Here is an 18,638-nt window from a genome sequence, read left to right as displayed (position 1 = left end):
TCCCACCAGCATCCTCTGGTAAAATACTATACTACACTGTAGTATCCCTCGATCATGTGTAGCACATACTATGGAATTTTGTAGTATTCTGCAGAATACTATAAGTTGTTGTCAATAAGCATCACAATACGGTGCAGAGTGTTCGATTGGCCTTCTGGGGGGCAAGGAGACCTCCAGCTCAGCTAAAAACATTAACAACTGAGTGTCATTTTCCAGAGAATGTGAAATAAATGTTACAACTATTTGGTTGTAATATGATCCCCTCTTGAAGAGCACAGTCTTAACTACTAATTTACAATTTATTCCATGCAAAACAATTTCCCACATTTAGATCTATCATCAGAGTTATACAGCAAGTAACTGCGTGCACTTCATGATCAGTAAACATCAATTGATCATGTATTTTCAGATACGTGTGGGTGGCCTACCTATTTGGCATGTGCTGTAGATAGCTAGCTAAGCAAACAAGTATTTGAGTCAAAACTCATCCTGGTGAAGTTGTCAGATTGACTACTGTCATCACCACTAATGGATGTCAATCAATGAGATCACTAGCGATCTAGTTCATCTGATATGATATCTGATATGAAATGCTAGCTTTTCTCAATAATTTTTCGTTTTTTTTGTGTCGATTTTCAAAACGGAGTTCACAGCATACATTACAGAACTATGTGTCCTTTGCTAAACTGCAAATTATTTATCAATATTTTGTTGCCTTCTCAAAACATAAATACATCGAAACTGTATTACACTGCCATATTGCCTAGATAGATATTGATGCGTCAAAAGAACACCACTGCCTGCAAAAAGATTATCACAACCATACTTACAGTTGAAGTCGGGAGTTTACATACACTTAGGTTGGAGTCATTAAAACTCATTTTTCAACCACTCCACAAATGTCTTGTTAACAAACTATAGTTTTGGCAAGTCGGTTAGGACATCTACTTTGTGCATGACACAAATAATTTTTCCAACAATTGTTTACACACAGATAATTTCACTTATAATTCACTGTATCACAATTCCAGTGGGTCAGAAGTGTACATACACTTCGTTGACTGGGCCTTTCAACAGCTTGGAAAATGATGTCATGGCTTTAGAAGCTTCTGATAGGCTAATTGACATCATCTGAGTCAATTGGAGGTGTACCTGTGGATGTATTTCAAGGCCTACCTTCAAACTCAGTGCCTCTTTGCTTGACATCATGGGAAAATCAAAGAAATCAGCCAAGACCAGCCAAAAGGGCTTCACAAAATGTGTAGACCTCCACAAGTCTGGTTCATCCTTGGGAGTTTAGGCGCTGTGTATGTGCAACATTTTAGACTGATCCAATGAATCATTGCATCACTGTTCAAAATGTTGAAAATGATCCTGTAGAGGTTTAAAAATCCCAGCAGATCAATACATTTTCTTTGCAGTCACTAAATCATGTTGATCAAAATTGGAAGTACAACTATCCAAAAGTGCATATTATAGGCAATTACTCTCTTTGCATATTGCACCAAACAATTTCATACACATCAAATATTATTGCTGATAGTTATTAATAAGGCAAGAAAATGATCAGAAGTTCTGTATATGTTTTTAAGCCTTTTGATCATTGCTGTTCTGCTATAGATATGTTTCAACACAGATCCCAAAATTGCTTGTATGCGATTGAGAAAAAAACATAACTAGCCAAATTGACATGATCTGTCTTTAGCTAGCGAGGCAATTTGATGTGGTCAACGTAGCCTATTTTATCTGTCAGCAGCATTCGTGATCAAACACTGACTCTTAAAAACAATGTTGAAAAGGGGATCGTGTTAGCAAGCTAACTAAAAATAAAAAAAGTACATAATACCACTATGTTTAGCCAACTGACACTGTGCAAAGTTTCTAGCTACTGGTACTAGCTTGCAAACCATATCAGCTAGCTAGCTAGCTATACACATTACATGGACAAATACTTGGGCAATTGCCACCTCCTGCTGCTTGACAGCCAGATCCATAAAGGATGGAAAATGAACCTAAACCACACATACAGTGCCTAGTGAATATTTTCTAGAATGTCCTTCTAGCCAATCAGAAACGAGTATTCAACAATGTTCTGGTATAAAAAATATAGTAATAGTATGATATTTATACCATAGTATACTATAGTCTTTTTTCATGTGGGTTGTCTCTGTGCATGATGAACTACTTTACCCATAATGCTATGTATAACATACCTGGTTTTCACTGTGTGTGTGTGTGTGTGTGTGTGTGTGTGTGTGTGTGTGTGTGTGTGTGTGTGTGTGTGTGTGTGTGTGTGTGTGTGTGTGTGTGTGTGTGTGTGTGTGTGTGTGTGTGTGTGTGTATGTATGTATGTATATATATATATATATATATATATATATATATATATATATATATATATATATACACACGCACACAGGATGATGAGATCAACCAGCAGAGTCAGCTGGCGGAGAAGCTGAAGGAGCAGATGCTGGACCAGGAAGAGGTACAACACCCTCCCTCTACTCAGCCCAACGTTCTTCCTCATCTATCTTCCTCTATCCCTCTATTATTCAGCCCATCTGAGCTCCACTCAGGCTGAGTAGTTGTCAGGAGAAGATTAATTGACATTTTTGTCAAGCAAAAGAGCAGAGATCTGTGCCAAAAATACTGTCAAATGAAAAATGAAACTGCAGGGTGATTTAATTTATACTGAACAAAAATATAAACGCAACATGTAAAGTGTTTCATGAGCTGAAATAAAAGATCACAGAAATGTTCTATACACACAAAAAGCTTATTTGTCTCAAATGTTGTGCACTAATTTGTTTACATCCCTGTTAGTGAGCATGTCTCCTTTGCCAAGATAACCCATTCACCTGACCGAAGCTGATTAAACAGCATGATCATTACCGAGGTGCACCTTGTGCTGGGGACAATAAAAGACCACTCTAAAATGTGCAGATATGTCACACTACACAATGCCACAGGTGTCTCAAGTTTTGAGGGAGCGTGCAATTGGCATGCTGACTGCAGGAATGTACACCAGAGCTGATACCAGAGAATGGAATGTTAATTTCTCTACCATAAGCCACCTCCAATGTTGTTTTAGAGAATTTAGCAGTATGTCCAACTGGCCTCACTACCGCAGACCTCATGTAACCACGCCATCCCAGGACCTCTAAATCCGGCTTCTTCGCCTGCGGGATTGTCTGAGACCAGCCACCCAGACAGCTGATGAAACTATGGTTTGCACAAATGTAGAATTTCTGCACAAACTATCAGAAACCGTCTTAGGGAATCTGGTCTGCGTGCTCGTCGTCCTCACCAGGGTCTTGACAAGACTGCAGTTCGTTGTCGTAACCTACTTCAGTGGGCAAATGCTCACCTTCGATGGCCACTGGCACGTTGGAGAAGTGTGCTCTTCACGGATGAATCCTGGTTTCAGCTGTACCAGACAGATGACAGACAGCATTTAGGGGCTTGTGTGGTCGAGTGGTTGTCTGATGTCAACGTTGTGAACAGAATGCCCCATTGTGACGGTGGGGTTATGGCCAGGAATAAGCTACTGACAGCGAACACAATTGCATTTTATCAATGGCAATTTGAATCCACAGAGATACCATGATGAAATCCTGAGGCCAATTGTCCTGCCATTCATCCACCGCCATCACCTCATGTTTCAGCATGATAATGCACGGCCCCATTTCGCAAGGATCTGTACATAATTCCTGGAAGCTGAAAATGTCACAGTTCTTCCATGGCCTGCGTACTCACCAGACATGTCACCCATTGAGCATGTTTGGTATGCTCTGGATTGACTTGTACGACAGCCTGTTCTAGTTCCCGCCAATATCCAGCAACTTCGCACAGCCATTGAAGAGGAGTGGGACAACATTCCACAGGCCACAATCAACAGCTTGATCAACTCTTCGTAAAGGAGATGTGTCACGCTGCACGAGGCAAATGGTGGTCACACCAGATACTGACTGGTGTTCTGATCCACGCTCCTACTTTTTTTTAAGTATCTGTGACCAACAGACGCATATCTGTATTCCCAGACATGTGAAATCCATAGATTAGGGCCTAATGAATTTATTACAATTGACTGATTTCCTTGAACTGTAACCCAGTAAAAAACCTTTGAAATTGTTGCATGTTGCAGTTATTTTTGTTCAGTGTAATTTCATTTGGCAACTGTAGTATTGAGAACTCAGCTGACATTGGATAATCTGTCGTCACTTTCCTTTTATTTGTAATGCCATGGTGATGGTTATTCAGCCTGGGAACTGGCCCAAATGTTGAGGCGCTAAGGAGCTATCGATGATAAGTGAGTGATGGTTATTGGGGTTTTGTGTGACGCCCAGCTCCTGGTCTCCTCCCGTGGGGACAGTGAGAAGGTGTCATCAGAGCTGGGCAGACTACAGATGGAGAGTGACGTTGCCAAGGCGGAGGTTGGTTGGCCGATTAATTCATTGAGTGATTGATTGATTGAATTTATTTGACAATTTAATACATATACAGCCAGTAAATTACAATAATAAAGTCACTTGCTTAATTCTCTTGTGGTCTATAGGTGAAGGAGGTTCTACAGGCCTTAGAGGAGCTGGCTGTTAACTACGACCAGAAGAGCCAGGAGGTGGAGGATAAGAGTCTACAGAACAAACTACTGGCTGAGGAACTGGCCAAGAAAATGGTACGTCGGGGGGGGGGGGGGGGGGGGGGTTACACTTAATCTGTTCGTCCGTCCTTTACGTACATCTGGCCCCATCCACCCATCCGTCCATCCCTACGTGCATTACTGTAACCTTTTGATAAATCCATCAATCAAAATGTGTATTTGTACAGTGCCTTTCCTCCATCTATGCATCCGTCCATCTACAGTTGTATCTATCATTCTATTCCTTTGGTGAGTGTTTGTGTGTGTGTCTCAGGGGGGTAGGTTAAATAATAAAAGATAAATCAAAGTCTCTTCTTCTTCTCCTCCCAACTCCAGGCCCACTTGATGCGAATTGAGGCGGAGCTGTCTCGTCTACAGGAAGTGAGCGGTCATCAGAGGAAACGCATCGCTGAGGTTCTCAACGGCCTAATGAGGGACCTCTCTGAGTTCAGTGCCATCGTAGGCAACAAAGACATCAAACTGGTCAGTACTTTACTTTAGTTGTAAAAAGACGATTTCTGAGTTGACTTTGCTTGATCGTTGATTCTTGATACCTGATACCTGACTTTTACTTAAACAAAAAGGACATCAAACTGGTAAGTCTGCTACAGTGGAGGCTGCTGAGGGGAAAACAGCTCATAATAATGGCCAGAATGAAGCAAATGGAATCAAACACCCGGAAACCATGTGTTTGAGACCATTCCACTGATTCCACTCCAGTCATTACCACAAGCCCATTCTCCCCAATTAAGGTGCCACCAACTTCCTGTGGCCTGCTATTACCAAGACTACACTTATTTTTTTGACCTTTATTTGACTAGGCAAGTCAGGTAAGAGCAAATTCTTATCTACAATGACGGCCTAGGAACAGTGGGTTAAGTGCCTTGTTCAGTGGCAAAACAACAAATGTTTACCTTGTCAGCTCAGGGATTTGATCTAGCAACCTTTCGGTTACTGACCCAACGCACTAACCACTAGGCTACCTGCCGCCCCCTCATAGACGTAAAGGTGCCTGAAAGAACATTTTGGGTTGCCATACAGGCAGAACCTTTCCAGTTGAAAAAGGTTCCCCCTCTGAATAGGGTATTTTTAATAATGTAATGTAGAGGTGGCAGCCTATCAGACTGAAGGTGTGGCTTATTGAAGGTGTGGCCTTCCGATATTTATTTTTGGTCACCCTTTAGCTTAAATGTCATGGCTGTTCGTCATGTTAAGTTTGTGCAAATTAAAATATTTCTTGGATATTTATATATAATAATATATATATATAATAATATAATACTAACATTGCTGATTCCATACAGTAATAAAGTGGTAACTTTGGGATTTGCATAGGCTTTTGAGGGGATCATACACCTCTGTTAGCTTAATTGAAGTTACACAACTGTTCAACCTTAACGTCTAATGGCAGTACAACCTAACAGATGTAATGACATTTGCTCTAACGGGTGGCCCAAAAAATATCTATCTTTTTAAAAATGTAACCAGGCAAGTCAGTTAAGAACAAATTCTTATTTACAATGACAGCCTACCAGGGAACGGTGGGTTAACTGCCTTGTTCAGGGGCAGAACGACAGATTTTTACCTTGTCAACTCAGGGATTCAATCCAGCAACCTTTCGGTTACTGGCCCAACGCTCTAACCACTAGGCCAACTGCCGCCCCTATCTGAAAGCCACGCCACTACTAAGCCACGCCTCCACTCCAGGGTTCCACCAGGAACCCGCTTCCTACATTGAACCGTTCAAGTTTCCTCCAAGAACCCCTCAACTAACTGAAGGTGCAAATATGAACTATTGACTAGCAATAGTTGCTTAAGGAATTCCAGGGTTCCTCGAGTCAACAATAATTCTAAGCGTGTATGGCCTGTACACCTGTATATAAATAGGAGTGCTGATATAGACGCTGAACACTTATCTCTGAGAACCTCTCCTAGAACACTGGAGGTCGAGGCTAGGTTCCCCATGTCCATATACAAGTGGCAAGAAAAAGTATGTGAATAAATTGGTTTAATCTGATCTTCATCTAAGTCACAACAATAGACAAACACAGTGTGCTTAAACTAATAACACACAAATGAACACATTTTTCTTGTCTATATTGAATACATCATTTAAACATTCACAGTATAGGTAGTGTACTGTGAATGTTTACACGGTGTGTTCAATAAAGACATGAAAACTTATAATTGTTTGTGTGTTATTAGTTTAAGCAGACTGTGTTTGTCTATTGTTGTGACCTAGACGAAGATCAGATCAAGTGTTATGACCAGTTTATGCAGAGATCCAGGTATTTCCAAAGGGTTCACATACCTTTTCTTGCCACTGTATCTTAGTCATTGTGATCTAAAAGGCAAACGTGATCCTGATATGCTCCTGATATACTTTCTGAATACAGGCCCAGATAGGCACAGCTCTCTCTCATTTTATGATTTTAAGAGTTCATCTTTTTCACTCCAGAAGGCCCTCGGCGGAAGTACAGCATGCCAGTTGTCAGGGAGATATAGCAGAGTTGTCTGTCAACAACATCACTGTTATCATATTTAGATTGTAATTGATGTGGCGTTTGCTAAATGATCTGTAATATAATGGATGTTTGTTTTTACAAATAAACGGCAGAAGTTTTTCTCTCTGCCTCATTCTCTCTCTCGCTCTCTCTCGCTCTCTCTCTCAAATTCAAAAGGCTTTATTGGCGTGGAAAGTGTAGCCATATACATTGCCATAGCAAACATATAGGAACATATTGAATCAATGATAATGGTAATCTTTGTCTCTTCCCCCAGCCGATGGAAATAACGGGTGCGATCGAGGAGGAGTTTACGGTGGCCCGTCTCTACATCAGTAAGATCAAGTCGGAGGTCAAGTCCATGGTGAAACGCTGTCGTCAGCTGGAGAACCTTCAGATGGAGTGTCATAGGAAGATGGAGGAGACGGGAAGAGAGTTGTCCTCCTGCCAACTCCTCATCTCACAGGTCAGGGACAGGGCATACTCAGAGTACCTTTTAGTATGCAGAAGGATCAAGGGTATACTAGAAGTACATTTGAAGAGTTTATTTCCAAAACGCTAATTCCACAAATTTTTTATATTTGTGTTTTTTCAATAGAAATGATTGCTAATGTATCATGTCTTGTGCCTCTCACAAATGCAAGTAGTGATGAAGTCAGTCTCTCCTCCACTTTAAGCTATTAGAGATTGACATGCACATTATTAATGTTAACTCTCTGTGTACATCCAAGGGGCCATCCGTGCTGCCCTGTTTGGAGCCAATTGCAATTTTCTTTGTGGCATCTGAACACACGACTGTACAGTAGTCCAGGTGGGACAAAACTAGGGCCTGTAGGACCTGCCTTGTTGATAGTGTTGTTAAGAGGGCAGAGTACCACTTTATTATGGACAGACTTCTCCCCATCTTAGCTACTGTTGTATCAACATGTTTTACAGTTTACAATCCAGGGTTACTCCAAGCAGTTTAGTCACCTCAACATGCTCAATTTCCACATTATTTATTATAAGATTTACAGTAGTTGAGGTTTAGGGTTTAGTGAATGATTTGTCCCAAATACAATGCTTTTAGATTTTTGAAATACTAATTTATTCCTTGCCACCCATTCTGAAACTAACTGCAGCTCTTTGTTAAGTGTTGCAGTCATTTCAGTCGCTGTAGTAGCTGACGTGTATAGTGTTGAGTCATCCACATACAGAAACACACTGGCTTTACTCAAAGCTGCATGTTGTTAGTAAAGATTTAAACAATTAAGGGACCTAGACAGCTGCTCTGTGGAATTCCTGATTCTACCTGGATTATGTTGGAGAGGCTTCCATTAAAGAACACCCTCTGTGTTTTGTGTGATGTAGGTGAGGGATGGGTAACACAAAAAATCGTAACTCATCAGGAGGGGCCACAGTGGCTCAGAGGTCTGCATCCCCACATCCATCCCCACGTATGCAGTCAGAGCCGGCCCTTTGGGGGCCCTAAGGGAAGATTTGTTGGAGGGGCCCATCCAACTTGCTAGCAAAAGAAGATACTAAAATGTTACAACATTATAACTAATTTCCTGAAATTCTACACATTTTGCCATAGGTTGTAGAGAACTGTTTGCAGTTTTTCATATGATATCCGAGTGAGAGTGACTTACAAAATAAATATGGGCCCCCCCGGCTGCAGGCCTACAAAAGGCGGGCCGCGGGCTGCATGCGGCCCGCCAGTTGCCCATCCCTGATGTAGGCTAATCTTTGTAGTTGCTGCCATAGCATAGCCACCAGCCAGAGTAGCTGAAAAAAACACTACTACTGACTGCCCGTCTGCCTCCTGCCTAGCCAATGTTTGCAATGATGATGAAAACATAACATTCAATCGCTAATTCGACTTTGTATCTGTGTCTTGCTTGTGTTTGATATGCTGCCTAAATGGCTGCATGTAACTTCCCATTTGAGTTTTACATTAGGGAAAAAAAACTCTGTGAGTTTGTAAAAATATGTTGATTACACTCTCCGTAGCCGATGAACCAATCGCACTCCACACTGCCCTTTCCCACCTGCAAAAAAAGGAACACCTACAGTTGAAGTCGGAAGTTTACATACACTTAGGTTGGAGTCATAAACTCGTTTTTCAACCACTCCACTAATTTCTTGTTAACAAACTATAGATTTGGCAAGTCGGTTAGGACATCTACTTTGTGCATGACACAAGTCATTTGTCCAACAATTGTTTACAGACAGATCATTTCACTTATAATTCACTGTATCACAATTCCAGTGGGTCAGAAGTTTACATACACTTTGTTGACTGTACCTTTAAACAGCTTGGAAAATTCCAGAAAATGATGTCATGGCTTTAGAAGCTTCTGATAGGGTAATTGTCATCATTTGAGTCAATTGGAGGTGTACCTGTGGATGTATTTCAAGGCCTACCTTCAAACTCAGTGCCTCTTTGCTTGACATCATGGGAAAATCAAAAGAAATCAGCCAAGATCTCAGAATAAAAATTGTAGACCTCCACAAGTCTTTTTTTTTTATTTACTTTTTATTTCACCTTTATTTAACCAGGTAGGCTAGTTGAGAAAAAGTTCTCATTTACAACTGCGACCTGGCCAAGATAAAGCAAAGCAGTGCGACACAAACAACACAGAGTTACACATGGAATAAACAAACATACAGTCCATAATACAATAGAAAAAGTCTATATACAGTGTGTGCAAATGAGGTAGTATAAGGGAGGTAAGGTAATAAATAGGCCATAGTGGCAAAATAATTACAATATAGCAATTAAACACTGGAGTGATAGATGTGCAGAAGATGAGTTTTCAAGTAGAGATACTGGGGTGCAAAGGAGCAAAAAAATAAAATAAATAACAGTTTGGGGATGAGGTAGTTGGATGGGCTATTTACAGATGGGCTATGTACAGGTGCAGTGATCTGTGAGCTGCTCTGACAGCTGGTGTTTAAAGTTAGTGAGGGAGATATGAGTCTCCAGCTTCAGTGATTTTTGCAGTTCGTTTCAGTCATTGGCAGCAGAGAACTGGAAGGAAAGGCAGCCAAAGGAGGAATTGGCTTTGGGGGTGACCAGGGAAATATACCTGCTGGAGCTCGTGCTACGGGTGGGTGCTGCTATGGTGACCAGTGAGCTGAGATAAGGCGGGGATTTACCTAGCAAAGACTTATAGATGACCTGGAGCCAGTGGGTTTGGCGATGAATATGAAGCGAGGGCCAGCCAACGAGAGCATACAGGTAGCAGTGGTGGGTAGTATATGGGGCTTTGGTGTAGAGTGTTGGAGGTTATTTTGTAAATGACATCGCCGAAGTCAAGGATCGTTAGGATAGTCAGTTTTACGAGGGTATGTTTGGCAGCATGAGTGAAGGATGCTTTGTTGCAAAATAGGCAGCCGATTCTGGATTAAATTTTTGATTGGAGATGCTTAATGTGAGTCTGGAAGGAGAGTTTACAGTCTAACCAGACACCTAGATATTAGTACTCCAATACCTTGACTTTGTTGTCCTTAAGCCATTTTGCCACAACTTTGGAAGTATGCTTGGGACCATTGTCCATTTGGAAGACCCATTTGCGACCAAGCTTTAACTTCCTGACTGATGTCTTGAGATGTTGCTTCAATATTTCCACATAATTTTCCTGCCTCATGAAGCCATCTATTTTGTGAGAGAGCACCAGACCCTCCTGCAGCAAAGCACCCCCACAACATGATGCTGCCACACCCGTGCTTCACGGTTGGGATGGTGTTCTTCGGCTTGCAAGCCTCCCACTTTTTCCTCCAAACATAACGATGGTCATTATGGCCAAACAGTTCCTAGTTTCTAAAGCCATGACATCATTTTCTGGAATTTTCCAAGCTGTTTAAAGGCACATTCAACAAAGTGTATGTAAACTTCTGACCCACTGGAATTGTGATACAGTGAATTACAAGTGAAATTATCTGTCTGCAAACAATTGTTGGAAAAATTACTTGTGTCATGCACAAAAGTAGATGTCCTAACCGTCTTGCCAAAACTATAGTTTGTTAACAAGAAATTTGTGGAGTGGTTGAAAAATGAGTTTTAATGACTCCAACCTAAGTGTAGGTAAACTTCCGACTTCAACTGTACATGCAGACACAGCATCATTCAAATAATGGAGTTTGATATGACTGAAAAAGAATGTCTCAGAGATTTATACCTGAACCGCATCTTTATTTGCTAAGGAAGAGTACATGATCAGTGAATATATTCAATGTACAGGCTACAATGTGGGAATCTCATGTGTGGTAATAATGACAGTACTTGCATCCTTGGCACAAGAAAGTTATTATATTCTACTCTATCCATAGGCTTCATTAATGCCATTCAGATTTGAAGTTGATACAACAACTATGATAGCTGAGATTCATAGATAGGTTATGAACTAATATTCATACCAAACGTTTTAGTGTCCATACATAGATCGGCCACATACTGTCGCTAGCTACACATCAATAGGCATACAGTTATTTTTATCCTCCACTACACAATAAGCTAGTAAATAGTTAGCTAGCTATGTTACTTCAGCTGCATTGCATGGCAAGCTTATGTAACAGTATAACTTTAGACCGTCCCCTCGCCCCGACATGGGCGCAAACCAGGGACCTTCTGCACACATCAACAACGGTCGCCCACGAAGCATCGTTACCCATCGCTCCACAAAGGCTGCGGCCCTTGCAGAGCAAGGGGAACCACTACTTCTAGGTTTCAGAGCAAGTGACGTAACTGATTGAAACGCTATTAGCGCGTACCCGCTAACTAGCTAGCCATTTCACATCCGTTACACTCACCCCCCCTTTCAACCTCCTCCTTTTCCGCAGCAACCAGTGATCCGGGTCAACAGCATCAATGTAACAGTATAACTTTACGGCGTCCCCTCGCCCCGACCCGGGCGCGAACCAGGGACCCTTTGCACACATCAACAACGGTCGCCCACGAAGCATCGTTACCCATCGCTCCACAAAGGCCGTGGCCCTTGCAGAGCAAGGGGAACCACTACTTCTAGGTTTCAGAGCAAGTGACGTAACTGATTGAAACGCTATTAGCGCGTACCCGCTAACTAGCTAGCCATTTCACATCCGTTACACTTACACAATTGTACATTCAATTTGCAGTAAATGCTTTAGCTAGCTGGATTCTTTACATCCACTGTTTCACAACACGACAGCATAGTTTGATGGTTTTCTCAGGAGTCCCTAAAACATTAAACAACACAAATTACAAATTCATTCTCCTAACACTAGCTAGCCGACTAATGACTTGCTGACTAGCTAGCCAGATAACTTGCTAAATAGCTATTTTCGTAAATTAACTTTATGACAAAATAATATGCACAAACGTTTGTCTCTACATTAACTAACATATTCCTCTCAATTGTAATTGTTTTGTTTGACTCGTTATCGTTATAACAACTTACATCTGGTTCCACCATAATGTTTTGTCAGCCATCTTTGTTGAAGAATGCCACAAGACAAGGGTGGCTCGCGTCAAAATTCGTCATTGGAACCACTCGATATGATTGGTCATATAAAAACCTTGGGATCCAAATGCATAATGAGTGCTCTAACTCCCCCTTGTGGTGGTCTGGAGCAATGAAGCCGTGACGCTGGGTACCTCTAAGTCCCACGGTGCAAGCTCGCAACTTTTAAAGGAGGAACCACTGTAAGAGTAGGCAACAAAACATCTGCCACACTGATCTTCAACACTGGGGCCCCTCAGGGATGTGTGCTTAGTCCTCTCCTGTACTCCTTGTTCACCCACGACTGCGTGGCCAAGCACGACTCCAACATCCCCATTAAGTTTGCTGACGACACAACAGTGGTTGGCCTGTTCACCAACAACGATGAGACAGCCTATAGGGAGGAGGTCAGAGACCTGGCAGTGTGGTGCCAGAACAACAATCTCTCCCTCAATGTGAGCAAGACAAAGGCAATGATTGTGGACTACAGGAAAACGAGGTCCGAACAGGAGCCGCAGCCACTCAGTAGATAAAAATACAACATCTGTTACAACTTCCCTCGGTCTCCCCTTGCTAATAGTGAGCGCCCAACTTTAAAAACATTTCCCTCACTCTTCCCTACCAGCGAATCAAGGACATTTTGACCAGTGCGACAAAGTTTGAGGATATTTTAGTAAAGGACAATAGTTAACTAATGCTACGAGAAAAGTAGGAAGCCCAGGTTTCAATAGGCGATACGATATTATTACATGTATGTCATCGAAGGAGTGTGGACATTTGGTCTGGCGATGCAGTTTAATGCGCTGATGGAATGGAAGCTGACACTGTAATTTAGAGTTTTTTACTCCACTGGTCTCGGGAAGAATTGATGAGTCCTTATTGTAACGAGAACGAGTCAAGACTGAGTCGAAAAAATTCAGACTCAGAGACAAGACCGAGAAACTCAATAAGTGGTCTTGAGACCAGACTCGAGACCTACAACACTGCCATCAAGTGATATTTCAAACTAACACTACATGTCAACCCCATGCCATGATTAGATAGTGAAAACACACCAATCTTTTTTATACGTTCTTTAAACAATCCAAGGTAATTTACCGACTTTTCTGAAAATGGATATATAGCATTTGGGAATGAAACTCTTCATTTAGTCTGAGTGCACCTTTCAGCTTATTCTGGAGCGCTCAGTCATTTAAGTGGAAAGCTAATTTCCTTAGATGCCAGATGTGTGGATGTTACCTTATGCTTTCATTCAAGTATCTTCCTGCGCCTCATCATCACGTTCGGGTGTGAGGTCGATTCCCATTGGTTACAACATTGGAGCTAACATTGGTTGTGTCATCGATTGTGTTTTATATGTGTGCAGCATGAGGCGAAGATCCACTCCCTGACAGAGTACATGCAGAACATAGAGCTGAAGAACAGACAGCTGGAGGAGAACTACGACTCTCTGAGTGAAGAGCTGGCCAAACTCCATGCACAAGGTACATTTGTCATCCCAATGACTACAACATAATGCAGTGCAGTGTTAAACTGAGTTTTAAACACCAGGTGCAAAGTAAAACTTCTGGCCCAGGGTGCATGGCTCAATGACTGCCGCTACAATTAGTGCAACACTGTGTGTGCATTCCGGCGACGCCGAAATGACGAGTGAAATGACAGTAAAGTGACTTTGTTTGTAGGCATACGCTGAAATGCAAATATTTGTGTGTGTTTCAGAGAGCATGTCAGAGGTGACAAAGGGAGAGAACCAGACGGACATCGAGGAGTCTGCTGATGTTAAGGTAACTATGCTTACTGACTATGTGGGGGAAATGATAAAATTAGCATTAATCAATATATTTTGTGTATTAAACGCTGTGTGTGTGCCTGTGCGTGTGTGTGTGTGTGTGTGCCTGTGCATGTCTGTCTCCCTGTGTTTGTGTGTGAGTGAGTGCTAACTGTCTGTTTCTCTCCCTGTTTCAGAGGGCTCTGGTGCAGCAGATGGAGTCTCACCGTGAGACGCACCACAAGCAGCTGGGACGTCTCCGAGACAACATCAACGAGAAACAGAAGATCATTGACGACCTCACTGAGTCAGTACATCTCTCCCCTCCATAACCCTCTACCCCTCTATCCCACTCTCCTCAGATATCCGTTTGTCACTCTCTCACCCTTCATCTCCCTTTCACTGAGTAAGTACCTTCCTCTCCTCCTCTCTCTCATCATCTTTTTCTCTCGCTCCCTTTCCCTCTTGTCGTGACGTGACTATCATTAATCTGATGACTGTTATTTATCAAATCAATTAACTATGTTTAATTTTTACTCGATTAAATTGATCATGTTACAATTAACTCATTAGGAATTTGGGGCACCACGGGAAAGTTGTTTAACAAGTTACTGTCTCCCGACTTAAACTCTAAAGATATAGAGATATCTCTGACATCAATCATTACCTCATCAGTCTCATTCCGAATGTCGCATACTCCTTGATATCTGCAAGAACCCGAACCTTATTGATGAATCATCAACACACAAATTGGCTTAATTATTTATTTACTAACTAACTAAATAGTAACACAGAACACACATACACATTTACATGAGATAAAAGTCCCTAGTGGACTGACTCGATATGACGGCTTGCTATACAATGGAAAGGGGGTGGGGAAAGATAAAGAGAGGCAGAGACAAAGAGAGTCAACTTATCGTAAATACATTTGGAAACTACGCTCCAAGTAACCAGAATACTTAGCACCCTAACCACCGCTCATTCGGATAAGAAATGCCATATACTGTATTTATGCGTAGATGTCTTTCTCTGTTGCCTCTCTGTTGAAACCAATTGATCCGTCTATGGGTAGCGGCTCGATGTGAGGCTCTGGTTGTCCGCCAGAGGTCACAATGTCCTTCTTCTTTGTAGAGCTTCTCTGTTAGTGGAGTGTTTGTTGGAACTGAGACTTCAGCTAGAGCCTGTGAATTTTTCTGGTCTCCTAGGTGAGGTTATCTTCTCTTCTAGTGTTGAGGTTGAGAGCGTCCGTTTCTCACCATTTCAACGTGTCGACTAACGTCTCACATCTTTTGGCATCAATGGTTGATTATTCAGGGTTCAGCTCCCAACCACTTTACATGCCAGTAGTAACCCGGCAATGTACGGGTATCACCATTTTCTGCCGGGTAGCCACCGCTCCACGCTGTCTGGTCTTTGTAGTTTTAACCATTCGTGACGTGGAGAAAAAAATTTTGGTCGGCAAGAGTCTCTCAGTAACAAAGGAGTTTCAGTATTCCAATACTGCAGGGCAAGGAAGAGAAAGTACATTCTCTCTAAATGTACGATCCAGAGTTAAGGTGTCAAGACCGGCACAGCCCCCCCCCCCCCCCCCCCCCTTCTGGGGAGAGAGGGGGTCTGGCTATCTAAAGCATTTGCCTAGCTGATGGGTCCTTTGATCCACTGTCAGGAGAGTCATGACACTCCCCTCCTCTCCCCCTCTCTCCCTTCGATTCCCTCTCATTGTCATTCTCTACTCTACCTCACAGTGTCACCTCACAACATAGCCTGCAGATGTACTGCTTTGTGTGACGACCTCAGTGAATCAGTACTTTCATCCCCTTCTTACTGTCAGCCTCTACCCTTGTCATGCTATGTACCTGTACTGTTGTCCTCTCTCCCTCTCTCCTCCCTCCCATTGCTCTCTCATTGTCATTCGACCTAACCTGACTCACAGCCTTACCTCCATCTGTAGATTTCTGCACTAGTGTGCTGGTTACAAAGATCCTTGACGACCTCACTGAGCCAGTACCGACCTCTCCCTCGCTCTCCCTCTCTTTGTTATGCTCACAGTGTTACCTCAGTCACAAGACAGCAGCTGTACTGCTGCGTGACGACCTCCCTGTCAGTACCTTTATTTTGTTATTCTATACCCGACCTGTTATCCAACCAACATAGCATCTGCCTGCATATTTTAACACGCCTTGAAGCATTTTGAGCACATGTTGAAGAATCACCTATAGAATCTCTAAATGTCCACCCAGAATCTCAGCCTCAGCCTTATGCTTTACTATCCCATTTCATTGTAAGAGCATAGCAAGTGTATATCTATTCCACAGATTTATATATACATTTTAGATATACAATCCAACATTTTGTCCCATTTATGACCATTTCATGACCATTTTGGAAGTAAATGTACTTAAATTGTTGTTAGGTTAACCCCCGAGAAGTTTATTAACATCAGACTGTTCCTCACAGCTTATCTACTCTCTCTGTCTTTGCCCTCTCTCCACCCTCATTTTCGCCCTCCTCTCCTGTCCATCAGTCATAACCAGAACCAATTTCCTCATAAAATGGGATCGAAACGTATGACATTTGTGGTAAAGTTAACCCCCTGGCATTCTAGACTAGGAAGGCTACACCAAACTGTTTCTCATATATTGTCCTCCCTCCTCTTCTGTCCTGATCAGTCGCAACCATCGTCTTCATCTGGAGTTGGAGCGGCTGAGGAGCGACTTTGACCGTCTTAGGAGTCAGGAGCACCACAAGACGCTGCAACTGGAGGAGCTGACGTAAGTCACACACACACACACCGTCTCAGGAGTCAGATGACCCTGCAACTGGAGGAGCTGACGTGAGTCACACACACACACCGTCTCAGGAGTCAGATGACCCTGCAACTGGAGGAGCTGACGTGAGTCACACACACACACCGTCTCAGGAGTCAGATAACCCTGCAACTGGAGGAGCTGACGTAAGTCACACACACACCGTCTCAGGAGTCAGATGACCCTGCAACTGGAGGAGCTGACGTGAGTCTCTTTTAGACCATATCAATTCACTCCATACACTTTTATAGGGGAACCATATAGGGTTCTTCGGTTTGTCCCCATAGGCAAACCCTTTATTGTGCTAGGTAGAACCAGTTGGAGATGGTTGCGCCCTCTTGACAAAAGTGGTGGTTTTGTTGTTCCATGTCAAGTCCTCGGTGATGTGGACGCCGAGGAACTTAAAACTGCTGACTCTGTCTACTGCAGTGGATCAGGGCATGTTTCTTCCTCTGCTTCCTGAAATCAACAATCAACTCCTGTCTTTTGCTGATGTTGAGGGAGAGGTTGTTTTTCATGTACCACAATGCCATTTCACTTACATCCATATAGGCTGACACTACACTCGTAGAAAAAATATGCCCAGAGGATAGAAATGACAAACGGCACAGCCAGGACAAATATAATTTGATATGTCCCTTTTCTTCTCCTCCTACATATTCTGCTCTGTTTGAACTCCTCTCACTCTCATTGGTGCGCTTAACACTAAGTCATAGGTGCACTCTTAATAAAAATGTGCTAACTAGAACCATACAGCGTTCTTCGGTTTGTCCCCATAGGGGAACCCTTTTTGGTGCTGCGTAGAACCCTTTGCAGAGGGTTCTATCTAGAACCCTATATGTAAGGTTTTTCAAAGAACCCCTGTATATGGTTCTGCCTAGAATACTCTAGGAAAGGTTCTTCCTAGAACCCTCTATGAAGGGTTCTACCAATAACCATTTTATCTATGGAGGGTTCTTCCTAGAACGGGTAGAATCCATCTTCCATATTTGCCTTTAAAATGTAAATATTTACGGCAATACATTACATATATCGTAAGACCTTTCTTTGAGGGCATAGTTATAACCTAAAACAGTGGTGTTAGGAATCTCTTGGTTTACATCACGCCTGCAAGTCACATTATGCTGGCTTGCAAAGTGATGTGTAATTCCTATTGGAATCCAGCAAGAGTTAGGACAGCCGACAAGTGGAATTGTTAATCACACGCAACCTGCATTCAGAATGACTGCCAGGGTAGGGAAGATGAAATACTGACACTACCTCAATCATCTAAACTGGACCAACCATCTCATTAACACATCCAATTGATAACAGATTGGATTAGTTTAAAAAACGAACAGATTGCATTAGTTACCCTAAGGAAGGCCCTAAAAATTGTCAAAGACTCCAGCCACCCTAGTCAAAGACTGTTCTCTCTGCTACCCCATGGCAAGCGGTACCAGAGTGCCAAGT

General features: G+C 42.4%; 1 protein-coding gene across 1 annotated transcript in view; it reads left to right on the top strand.

Annotated features, from left to right (window-relative positions):
- The window catches only part of LOC139535372 (kinesin heavy chain-like), a 126,222-nt gene that overhangs the window by 69,098 nt on the left and 38,486 nt on the right, over window positions 1-18,638 (top strand). The window contains exons 13-21 of the mRNA XM_071334716.1: window positions 2,420-2,488; window positions 4,350-4,436; window positions 4,559-4,678; window positions 4,979-5,125; window positions 7,424-7,612; window positions 13,975-14,092; window positions 14,328-14,392; window positions 14,574-14,683; window positions 17,049-17,150. Coding sequence (XP_071190817.1) covers window positions 2,420-2,488; window positions 4,350-4,436; window positions 4,559-4,678; window positions 4,979-5,125; window positions 7,424-7,612; window positions 13,975-14,092; window positions 14,328-14,392; window positions 14,574-14,683; window positions 17,049-17,150 — 1,007 coding nt within the window. The remainder of the gene's footprint in view (window positions 1-2,419; window positions 2,489-4,349; window positions 4,437-4,558; window positions 4,679-4,978; window positions 5,126-7,423; window positions 7,613-13,974; window positions 14,093-14,327; window positions 14,393-14,573; window positions 14,684-17,048; window positions 17,151-18,638) is intronic.

This window comes from Salvelinus alpinus, chromosome 12 (assembly GCF_045679555.1).
Source record: "Salvelinus alpinus chromosome 12, SLU_Salpinus.1, whole genome shotgun sequence".
Lineage (NCBI taxonomy): Eukaryota > Metazoa > Chordata > Actinopteri > Salmoniformes > Salmonidae > Salvelinus > Salvelinus alpinus.
Note: the sequence above shows the minus strand (reverse complement) of the source record. Positions and strands in the feature narration are given on the sequence as shown.